General features: G+C 39.9%; 1 protein-coding gene across 2 annotated transcripts in view; it reads left to right on the top strand.

The window, feature by feature from the left end:
• The window catches only part of ZNF827 (zinc finger protein 827), a 135,568-nt gene that overhangs the window by 38,256 nt on the left and 84,686 nt on the right, over positions 1-12,626 (top strand). For both annotated transcript variants that reach the window (XR_014711244.1, XM_084625673.1), the window contains exon 4: positions 6,702-7,182. Coding sequence is in view for 1 of the 2 variants with exons in the window: in XM_084625673.1 (XP_084481799.1) it covers positions 6,702-7,182 (481 nt within the window). In the remaining variant the exon portion in view is untranslated. The remainder of the gene's footprint in view (positions 1-6,701; positions 7,183-12,626) is intronic.

The raw sequence follows: 12,626 nt of genomic DNA, 5'->3' as shown, positions 1-12,626 counted from the left end.
CACATGGTAACACTAAACTTTAAAAAAGACGGGTGTTTTTGTTTTAAGAGGAGGTTTGTAAGAAAAAATGCCCTAAATGAAAAGAGAAAACTATAATTTTTGGTCTTAGCATAGTGACTTCTCAAGCTTACAAGGCCTGAAAAGCATGCATATCACTAAACAAAAATGGAAGCAGGAAGGCAGAGTGGGGCAGGGGAGAAATATGGTTAAATTGCAAGGTTCAAGAAGGTATTTTAGCCAATTATGTCCTCCAGAAAATGGTTATCCATCCCAAACAAAACCAATAGTAAGTAAAGAACATAAACTATGGCAGCTAAATTGTCAAATAGTAAGTAGGAGGTCAGAAATAAAAATGTTTTTTGGCTATTTACTCTTTAAATTCTAAGTGTATTAAACTTCAGGACATCTATGAAAGAATTGGTGGGTCCACTTGACTGCCAAGGAGTTAAGGGAACAATTAAGGAGGATAATGATGTTTCACAAAAACTAAAGGTTGTCTTTGCATCAGAATTCACCACACTGGGAAGATACTTCAGAGCTACTCTTTACAAGTAATAAAGGTGAGACACTGTCAGCGGCTGAGGTGTCAAAAGAAGTAGTTCTGGAACAAGTAGATAAATGTATAGAACAACGAGTGACCTGCACCAGGTGATGTACACCCAAAAGTTCTGAAGTAATTTAAAAATAAAGTGACAAAACTGCTGAGAAAAATGTCCCTTATTAAAATCAGCCAGTAGACTGGAAGATTGTAAATCTTGAACCTGTCTTTAAAAAAGACACGACGGGTTGATCCTTGAAATCACAGACCAATACAAGGGAAACTGATTAAAATGATAAAAATAGAACACCTTGAATAACATGATCTGATAGGAGTACATGGCTTCTGTAAAGGAAAATCATATTCTCATATACTGGGAAACTTTGAGTATGTCATCAAAATAATGGATAAAGGAGATTCAGTTGAGATAATTAATTTGGCCTTTAAAAAAGCCTTTGGCAAAGTCCCCCACCAAGAGGCTGTCAAGAAAATTAAGTAGTTGTGGAGTGAGGGGTAAAGTACTATCACAGATTAGAAATTGGTTAAGAGACAGTAAAACAACAGTTAGGAATATATTAATCAGTGTGAAGTATGACGGGGTTAACTGCAGATTTCTCTATACTTGGACTAGTCGTGTTTGATTTATTTAGTAATGGTCTAGAAAAAGGAGTGAACTAGCAAAATTGCAGATGACGCAACATTGCTTAGGAGTGTCAAGACTAGAAGGAATTGAGAAGATCTTCAGAAGGCCTAAAAAATCTAGGTGATTAGTCAGTACAATAGCAAATGAAATCATTGTTGATAAATGCAAGGGCATACTTACTAGAAGGAACAATTTAAACTAGTCATGCACATTCAGGAAAAATACCTGAGTGTCACTGTAGACAGCCGAATGAAAACGTCTTTTCGTTGTGCAGTAGTGGTTAAAAGAGCAAACAGAATGTTTGAATTTATATAGAAGGGGACAGCAGCAATACTGAAAATACTATGATGCCATTATTTAAATAGATTGCATGCTGTCACGGTTCCTTCCCCACTCTGAACTCTAGGGTACAGATGTGGGGACCTGCATGAAAACCTCCTAAGCTTACTTTTACCTGCTTAGGTTAAAACTTCCCCAAGGTACAAAATTATTTTACCCTTGGATTTCCCCTGCCACCACCAAACTTTATCTGGGTTTACTGGGAAACATGGTTTGGACACATCTTTCCCCCTAAAATCCTCCCAAACCTTGCACCCCACTTCCCAAAATCCTCACCAATTTGTATAGGTGACCACAGACCCAAACCCTTGGATCTTAGAACAATGAAAAAGCATCCAGTTTTCTTACAAGAAGACTTTTAATAGAAGTAAAGGAATCACCTCTGTAAAATCAGGATGGTAGGTACCTTACAGGGTAATTAGATTCAAAACATAGAGAATCCCTCTAGGCAAAACCTTAAGTTATAAAGAAGACACACAGACAGGAATAGTCATTCTATTCAGCACAGCTCTTTTCTCAGCCATTTAAAGAAATCATAATCTAACACATACCTAGCTAGATTACTTACTAAAAGTTCTAAGACTCCATTCCTGTTCTGTCCCCGGCAAAAGCAGCATACAGACAGACACAGACCCTTTGTTTTTCTCCCTCCTCCCAGCTTTTGAAAGTATCTTGTCTCCTCATTGGTCATTTTGGTCAGGTGCCAGCGAGGTTACCTTTAGCTTCTGAACCCTTTACAGGTAAGAGGATTTTTCCTCTGGCCAGGAGGGATTTTAAAGGGGTTTACCCTTCCCTTTATATTTATGACACATGCTCTCACCTGTAATTCTGTATTCAGTTCTGCTCAATCAAAAAGCTATATCAGAGATACAAGAGGTTCAAAAACAGGCAACAAAATGATTAGCAGGATGGTAAGAACTTCCTGTGAAGAAAGGGACTGAAAAGAATTAAATTGCTTAGATTAGAGAGGAGACGACAAGATTGAAGTAATGAATGTGATGGAGAAGGTAAATCGAGCTTCTTTTTATTCTTTCTTGTAATATGAGAACAAGAAGACACTGAATTCAGCTGGCAGAAACAAATTTAAAACTGATAGAACAGAAATATTTTAACCCCCACCTAACTGGGACCAATTCTGCAAACATGCACATGCTAAAGTTTAAAATTTAAACATGCACATGCTAAAGTTTGAAGCCAATGGGACTTACTAGCATGCTTCAGGTTAACTGATGCAAAAGTCATTTCAGGATCAGGGCCTGGAACTTTATAACCCATTGCCACAGGAAGTCATTTCAGACCAAGAACACTGCAGGATTAAAACAAAGTTTAGACAATTATACAGACAAGGAGAACATCCACAGTTATGTTAAATAGGATTAAAAAAAAAGGTCCTTATGCTCCAAGGCATAAACGTAATAGGATTAGGAAGAAACTTGCCATATAGACAGGTTATATTATAGCTATCCACTTGGTTTATTGCTTCTCCCTGTGAAACATCTGGAAGTAGTCATTATCTGAGAGAGGAGACTGGACAACTGTAGATGGACCATCCAACGTGTCAATAACTAAGTTCTTTCCTGCAGTTAAGGACCAGGAAGTGAATGACAGTTAAAATCCCTTTGAATGAAAATTATCATTTTCTGTTTTTATCATTATTTGTTTTCAAACCAATTTATTTATTGAAATTTTTTAAATACTACTATAGGCATGCTAGCCAGTGCTCTGGAAACTTGTTTCATCCATTTCCTATGGTTTAAACAGGAATCCCTGAATTTGGATCCAGTGAGCAAGAATTTTTCCTTTTTTATTTATTGTATAATCTGCAAAATTGTAACCTAACATGTATTTTGTTTCAAACTAAAGCAAGTCATGATTAGCTGGGTGATTTTGCTGTTGTGACCTATCACAAGAGAAATCCAAAACGGACAGACCCGTCACCTCTCTCTGAACTCTGGAAACTGCAGAGGTGGCATTCTGAGCCCCTGGGAAAAGAAACTGGGCTTCCACACAAACTTTGCCACCTCTCAGCAGCAGTGGCTTTGACAGCCTTCAAAAGGAATCATATTTATGACATCAGTCCTCTGGCAGAAGTAGTTAAATATGGGCGCTGGGAGACATTGATTGGTGGGAATCCTAAAGATGCAGCCTGGCACATAGCAATTCAGTGGGTGTAGCAGATAAAGTTGACATACTGAAGGTGCTTGCAACTGTTAGCACATCTCAGTGCCATGTGATAAAGAAGAAATTCACTTCTATATCACAGTATTTCCAGTAGTACAGATAATTAATTTTGTTGACGTTTCATTACAAATTCTTATTATTTATGATGCATTATACAAATGTTCTGCTGTAAGTGGGGGGTTGTTTTAAAACCCACTTTGGGTGCTATAAGGACTGGGCTTCAGCATTAGCTCTTAATATCTTAATTTTTGTTAGCTGCAACTTTTAACATCTTAAAATTATTTTTGGCTGTAAATACCCACATTTCTATCACATTGAGAATGTCATTTTGTAAACTCTGTGCAACAAGGATTATCTTGTACTGAGTGTTTGTACATCACATGCACAATGAGACCTGATCCTGTTTGGGGCATTTGGGTGCTGCTGCAGTACAAATCTTAGCAGCATCAATGAAACGTACTTTCACTGAATGCAGAAGGGCTAAATGGCAAGCGAGATTTTGATTGCTTCGCTAACCTTACATCTCTGGAGGCCTGAGTTCAAATCCTGTTTAGGTCACAAGTGAAAATGAGTGTGTTTATCTCAGCTGAGTGCCATTTTGTCCAGATTATACACTCACCAAACAGAATGGAACAAATTTACATCTCTAGCAGTATTTGTAAAAGGAATACCCAGGGTTGGAATAGCATGGTTGCTAGAGTCTGAATTTAAAGTTGTCAAGTTTCCTTCCCCACTTTGAACTCTAGGGTACAGATGTGGGGACCTGCATGAAAACCTCCTAAGCTTACTTTTACCAGCTTAGGTTAAAACTTCCAAGGTACAAACTATTTTACCTTATGCCCTTGGACTTTATCACTGCCACCACCAAACGTATAACCGGTATATTACTGGGAAAGAGCCCGTTTGGAAACGTCTTTCCCCCCAAAATCCTTCCTTTCCTGGGGAAGGTTTGATAAAAATCCTCACCAATTTGCATAGGTGAACACAGACCCAAACCCTTGGATCTTAAAAGAAGAATGTTAATAGAAGTAAAAAGAATCACCTCTGTAAAATCAGGATGGTAAGTACCTTACAGGGTAATCCGATTCAAAACATAGAGAATCCCTCTAGGCAAAACCTTAAGTTTCAAAAAGACACAAAACCAGGAATCTACATTCCATTCAGCACAACTTATTTTCTCAGCCATTTAAAGAAATCAGAATCTAACACATGATCTAGCTAGAATACTTACTAAGTTCTAAGACTCCATTCCTGTTCTGTCCCTGGCAAAAGCATCACACAGACAGACAGAGAGAGGCTTTGTTTCTCCCTCCACCCGGCTTTTGAAAGTATCTTGTCTCCTCATTGGTCATTTTGGTCAGGTGCCAGCGAGGTTATCCTAGCTTCTTAACCCTTTTCAGGTGAAAGGGTTTTTCCTCTGGCCAGGAGAGATTTTAAAGGTGTTTTCCCTTCCCTTTATATTTATGACAAAAGTGCATTGGGAAAGTTTGCTAGCATTATGCTTAGGGCCATACCAAATTCATGGTCCATTTTGGTCAATTTCACAGTCATAAGATTTTTTTAAATTGCAAATTTCATGATTTCAGCTATTCTAATCAGAAATTTCAAGGTGTTTTAATTTCCTGCTCCATAAAGAAATTGTGTGTGTGCTTGGGGGGGCGGGTTTGTGGTACTGCTACCCTTATTTCTGCACTGCTGCTGGAGAGCGGCGGCTGCTGGCCGGGTATGGTATTGCCACCCTTACTTCTGTGATGCTGCCTGCAGAGCTGGGCCATCAGTCAGCAGCCGCCACTATCCGGATGCCCAGCTCTGAAGGCAGCAGCACAGAATAAGAGTGGCATGGTATGGCATTGCCACCCTTACTTCTGCTCTGCAGCTGGCGGGGTGCTGCCTTCAGAGCTGGGTGCCCGGCTAACAGCCACCACTCTCCAGCTGCCCAGCTCTGAAGGCAACACAGAAGTAAGGGTGGCAATACTGTGATCCCCCTAAAATAAGCTTGTGACCCCCCTGCAACTCCCTTTTGGGTCAGGCCCCTCAATTTGAGAAACGCTGGTCTCTCCTGTGAAATCTATAGAATATAGGGTAAAAGCACACAAAAGACCAGATTTCACAGTCCGTGACACATTTTTCATGGCCATGAATTTGGTAGGGCCCTAATTATGCTTGTTCCCTCCCTGTCATGAATACTACATTAATTTACAAATTAGAGAGAGAGTGTGTGTACATACACAAATGGTAGCTCCCAAAGGCTATAGTTGGGACTGGAGTCCCATTGTACTGGGAAGTGTACAACCACACAGGAAGACGTGGTCCCTGTGTGAAAGAACTTGTAGTCTAAAAATATGGAAGATAAAAGAAAATGTTCACCAGGTAACACCTGATAAATCAGAATGTGATGCAAATACTTTATTGTCTCATGTCATAACAAAATCTTTCATTTTCTGCTGGAATTAGTTCTCAACAAACTATTTCAGTGACTATAAACAAGAACTGTGTTTTTCTCATAATGGAGGATTAATATGGGACCTAAATTGTTTACAGTATTTGTTATACAAGTTAGCATTTTCAAGGTTTGCACTGAAACATCATAATTTACAGAATGTTATAGGCATAACGCTCAACAAAATACACAATAAATAAGGTTCTTGTCCAAGAACCAGCTGCCTGTCTGAATGGAGGAGTCAGAATTTTATACAATAGGCATTACAGCCAGGTCATAAAGGTTGATTTGTACAAAAAGGACTTCCAGTTTTTATGGTGCAGAAACAGGACATATCTGGTTTTTGAACTGGGTTCAGAATTTATGTTCTTTGCTGCCTAGGTGGTGCCATACTGTTTTTATTAGAAATTGATCTTTAGCAGGAGTCTTGTAATGACATGTTCACTAATGAGTTGAAGTATTTATAAAAATGTGTGTGAGAAAGATATATAGGAGAGACCGTTAGAATATTTTTATAACATTTTCTTTAAATGTATGTTTGTTTTCAATCATATAATTAGGTTCATCAGCACCAGGACAGGGGGGAAACCTTCCAATGCCAGCTATGCCCTTTCACGTCCTCACGCCACTTCAGCCTGAAACTCCACATGCGTTGCCATCAGCACTTCCTCAGGACAGAAGCCAAAGTGAAGGAGGAAATCCCAGAAACTGAAGTGAAGGGATCGCCACAGCTAAATAACAATTCCTGCCCTGGGCAACAGAGGGAAAGAGGATCTGAGCTTACAGGGACAGTGTCTGTGTCTAAAACACTTGAGGTGGCTGGGCAGGCCAGTGCTGGTGTCCCACCTTTAGTAGTAAAGGAAGAACCCAAAGATGACAACAGCATCTCAGCTACATCCTTTGCTTTCAGCACCGTTGACAGAGCCACCAACAACACAAAGCTGAAAGACTCCTCTGACTATGTGGCCAATACAGCCTCAGCACTATTCAGCCAGGACATCTCTGTCAAGATGGCATCAGACTTTCTCATGAAGCTGTCAGGTAACTGAAAGGCAGGCAGCAGCTGCTGCTCCTTCTCCAATCTTAAGAACCCCCCCTGTTCTGCGTTCACTAATTCTTGGAATTGCCATACGTTTTTTTTTTCACCTGACTTTAAAAAAATAACAATTTCCTGTTTATTCTTTGGGAGGTCACACCTAATTATTATATTAGAGAGCTGGGAATAGGAACTCCAGATTCTGTTATTGAGTCAATGTGACCATATACTAGTCCTCTTGGGCACGCTTTTCAGAAATGCTGAGCAGCCACAATTGTAGCTGAAGTCAATCAGAGCTATTGTTGCCCAGCATCTCTGAAAATCTAGCCTTTAACCTTCCTTGGCCTTTTACCATCTCTTAAATGGGGCTTATAATGCTTGACCCCACTTCACAGGAGTATGTGAGGCCTAGTTAATCAGTGCTATTAAAGAATGGAAGATGTTACTTCATTTTATTGATTATTATCATCAGAATGTTGGTAGCCTAAGAAGTACGTGAAGAACTTCTGAAAACCTTTGTTTTTAATTGAAATCCTTATTTAATGCATACCACGCTTCTATTTTTTCCCCCTCCTTTGGAGAGTTGTCTGCAGAATAATTTTATGAAATGGAGTATATGTGCCTAGGGAGAATCTGTTGTATTTTCTGTCTTCTATTGTTGGTTTGACTGAACATTTCAGTTTTGGGAATATGCCAGAGGTGGGGTGGGGCATTATTAGCTAAACATCTTCAAAGGTTGGGCTTGAAAATTTCAAGGAGAGGAAGGGGGGAAAATGGTTGATAGAGAATCAGTTCTGTCTTACATGGAGATGGCAGTCCCCAAGGTGATTTCCATATACCATTTCTGCCCTTTGGAGGTTAACAATAGCCTTTTAAATGGAGACTAACTGGTCACTGCATTCCTTTAAATGGAATGTGACTTGCATTTCAATAAATGTCATTGCTAGGTGAACCAGAGGATCAAGGTCTGGCCTAATGTCCTTTTGCTCAGTGACAATTCAGTCTTGTCTTTTGGAATGGCTTAATGTCCTCATCTGCCCCAGATCTTTGTACCTCTGGGAGTATGTAGACTCTTACCTGAGAACACAGGATGGAATGAAGAGAGCTGGAAAATAAAGTTTCAGGGTTCATAGAGCCAACCCAACACAAAGCAAAAGGGAGAGGAAAAGAGGAATGAGAAGTCAGGGATGGGATAGCAAACAGCTCTCATTATGTTTCAAAAGAAGCTCTGGAAACTTCTGGATTTTAGAAGTATATGTTGACGGTTTTTTCCATTTTTTGTTATGGAAAAACAATTTTTGTTTGTCCGCACCTTATTTTGTTGTTGCTGTTGAGTTTCAAACTTAATCCATAGAAAAAGCCCATTTTTTGTTGTGGTTCTGACAACTGGTTTAGATTAGTGTTGCTTAAGAGCATGTTATGCAGTAAGTGGCTCTCTAGACCTCAGCTGGACTGCACTGTAGATAATAGAGCTCATGATGGCTGCTTAGAGCATGAATTGAGAGCGGAAAGCAAGAGGCGAAAAAGCCTACTGATAACTGGGGGAAAAAAACCCACAACATCTTGATCTGTTGTTTTTCATGTAACAGTTGATGGGGAGCTGTTTACAGTTTGGCAGACAGTCATGTTTTCAATGATTGATCTGTTGGCATCAGAAAAAGGATAGAAATGTACATTATTCATGCAAAAAGACCCATGCAGTTATTTTATGGTGACTTACTAAAGGTCCTGAAACCTGACTTGTATGCACTGTTACCTAGCAACATGCTATAAAGTCACTCGGGGAGTGAGATGTATCTGTAATTTTGTGTGTGTGCATATTTGGATGAAAATGTACTGCCACCGTCACCAAGTTTACAATACAAGAAAAGCTATGTTAAAGGGGAAGGAGTGTATTTTCCAAAGGGGTTGATATTTTGCAACATAGTTTGTAAGTTGGTGCTATTCCCTATGCAATATGCGTGGCTATATAGCAGTAGTAGTGCTCTTTTATTTAGCAGATCTGATAAATATTAGCTGTGTTTTTTTTGTTTCCAGGTTTTTCAGTTAGTGTACTGAATTCAGTCCCTTTGATTAGTTTCTTATAATGACACTATTAACTCTCAGCCCTTAACTTTTCAAGAATATAAATCTCTTGACTTCTCAAATAACATGTGACAGACTCTTTCCAGAGAAATTGTCAGGCTAGATGTGACTCTTTAGTTTCAACTTTTCTGAAATAGAAGATTAAACCAATTCAGCAATTTTAAAGTCCAAAACATTAAAAAAAATCCTGAAATACTTGCCCAATTTTATCATTCAGAGTCAAAACAGTTTAATTTAGAAAGATACTTGCAAGGTGTGTATGCTAATGCTTCCTAGTGTTCTGTTTTAAATGAGGCTGATCTACGGATTTTATTTGGTTAGGGGCATAGGTCTGGAAGGGACCTACTGGGTCATCGAGTCCTGTCCCCAGCTGTTGCAGGGAACCCAGTCATAGAATCCTATTCACAAATTTATCAAGCTCTATCTTAAAACTAAGGTTGTTTGCCCCGACTACTCCTATTGAAAGTTTGTACTAGAACTTTGCTCCTTTGATGGTTAGAAACCTTCCTCTCATTTCCAGCCCAAATTTATTCATGGCCAGTTTATATCCATTTGTTCTTGTGCCAACATTGTCCTTTAGCTGAAATAGCTCATCTCCCTGGTGGTTACTCCTCCCCACAATGTATTTATAAAAACCAATCATGTCCCCTCTGAGCCATCTTTTTGGCTAGGTTAAATTAACCAAGCCCTTTTACTCTCCCATCAGAAAATAGGCTCCCTATTCCCTAATCATCCTAGTAGATCTTCTCTGCACCTGTTCCAGTTCAAATTCAACTTTCTGGTGAACATTGGTGAGCAGAATTGTACACAATATTTGAGGTGAGGTGTCACAGATCCACAGGTCCAGTGCTCTGGAACTGCTTTGGAGCAATCCCTGGGAGGACCCCTTCAGTGTGCCAGACCACCTTAGGATCTCACTCTTTCATTAGGGTTAAGCCATTGGACTGAACCTTGGAGTCTTGGACTGAACCTCAGAACCTTCAGCACCCTGATTCAACCATGAGCTCCCTTTAACAAATCCACCTGAGGTGGGCACCTGAGGGAGACTTATACACCCAAAGGAGGCAATGCATCCCCACCTTCAGCATCTGCAGTGACTCTCAGCCAGCACTGTAAAAACAGTAGGGTTTATTACAGCAGTTCTCAACTAGGGGTCCAGGGCCCTCTTGGGGTGGGACGGGGGGATGGACGTGAACAGGTTTCAGAGGGTCCACCAAGCAGGGCTAGCATTAGAGTCACAGGGAAGAAAGCCAAAGCCCTGCTGTGTGGGGCTGAAGCCGCAGCCTGAGCAACTTAGCTTCACGGGGCTCCTATGGTGTGGGGCCCCGGGCAGTTGCCTTGCTTGCTACCCCCTAATGCCAGCCTTGGCTTTTATATACAGAAAAACAGTCATTGTGGCACAGGTGGGCTGTGGAGTTTTTATAGCATGTTGGGGGGGGCCTCAGAAAGAAAAAGGATGAGAATCCCTGCTTTGTTAGGTGTGTAGAATAGTAGAAAGACCTTGGTTAGCACAGAGAGAAGAAAGTTACACCTTGGTCCATTCTGGTTAGCCCAGAGTCCCAGCCAAGCAGTGTGTCCCTGCTTGGCTCCTGCTCTGTCCCCTTCTGTCCTTTTTGTGCAGATTTCCCAGTGAGTCACACCCGGCCTCTCCTCAGTCTTTTGTTCTCCAACTGGTCAAACATGGCTGGCTTCCTGACCATCCATGATCGTTAGTTGCTAGGAACCAAATGTCCCAGGGGTCAGCTTTGCCATTGTCTTCATGGACTCTCCACTCACATGGGCCACAAACTCAAGACAGCGAGGCTTCATCCACACTGTGTGGTAGCCTGCCTAAGAGTAAACAGCCTTTTTCTGCTCCCAAGATGATCATGCAACATATAAGGGAAATTGAGGTACTCACAGTATTCCTACAAAATATTACAGAAAATTCCCACTCCGTTACATGAGGTCTTTGCTGTACCTTGTACAATGGTATTCATACGTCTACTGTAAATGGCTTGCTTGATACATCATAGGATTGTATTTGCCTTTTTCACAGCCACATCAGATTGGTCATAGTCATCTTGTGATCGACTAATACACTGAGGTCTTTCTCCTCTTCTGTTGTTTCCAATTGATAGCAGAAGTTCTTATTTGTCCCTATGTGCATGACTTTGCACTATTAAATTTCATCCCATTTCCATTGCTCCAGTCCTCAAGCTTTTCCAATTCTTCCTTTATAATATCCCAACCTTCCTCTGTATTGATGGTATCTCCCAACGTTTTATCATCAACCGATTTCATTAGCACATGCTGATCTTTTGAGCCAAGGTCATTAATTAAAATATAAAATAAGATTGGTCCCAAGACTGATCCTTGAGAAACTCCACCAGTTACCTCCTTCCAGCTTGATAGTTCTCCTTTCAGCACAACCTGTTGCCAGTTTCATACCCCTTTATAATTCTTCTACTGATCCCCATCTTCTCCAGTTTAATAATTTCCCTTTAGCTTGTTAGCTACTGGTTATGGTCATGTAGTCTGTTTGACTCTGTTTAATGACCTCTGATCCAGCAAATCAATTAAGCATGGGCTTTACTTTTTTGCATTTACTTCAGTTCAAACAGGCCTAAAGTTAAACATGTGCTTAAGTGCTTTGTTGAATCAGAGCCAACACGTTTTTTCATTTTGTTTTAGTTTGTTTTCTGTACATCAATTCCATACAGAAACCCTGTAACTGCATTTGTAACTTAATTTGCAGAATGTTAGTTTCTATTTTTATGGTTTCAATTTCAGCAGATTCAAAGTATGTGTCTGTGTGAAAATTTTTCCCTTCCACTCATTTTAAAAATTGTGTTTCCTATTGTTATAAAACAGCGTTTTCTCACATTAAGCCAAATTGCTTAATGGCCAGCATAGTATAATAACATCCTTACTGTGCTAGTTTTTGTGAAGTGTTTACTTTTCATCACAATTTAAAATAAATGAGTCCCATTGAAATAAATGTCATTCTTGAGCTACTAATTTCAAAGGGACTTTGTGTGGAAACAATAATTGTGAAGCATACTTCATTCCCTTTCTCTTCCTGGTGTTCACCCAATTGCATTGCCCTAGACAACAACTCTTTTTATCTTAGGATGTACTTTGCGTCTACAGTTCTTTTTATGCTGTTTAAACTGCTCATGTGAAAACACTCTAATATGAGGGAAAACTAACAGGAGCACTTATCAATATATAAAGTTTGGCCAGCCTTACTTGTTAAAGAAACTACAGTCTGTGTTTAAGGAGGGTGGGGGAAACCCCTTTTAATTCATAACTGATATCACAGCCATACAGTGATACACATTTTAGGAAATAATACTATCTTGGGATTCTGATGACTGAAAAA

This window comes from Lepidochelys olivacea (genome assembly GCF_965140295.1).
Source record: "Lepidochelys olivacea isolate rLepOli2 genome assembly, chromosome: 4".
NCBI lineage: Eukaryota > Metazoa > Chordata > Testudines > Cheloniidae > Lepidochelys > Lepidochelys olivacea.
Note: the sequence above shows the minus strand (reverse complement) of the source record. Positions and strands in the feature narration are given on the sequence as shown.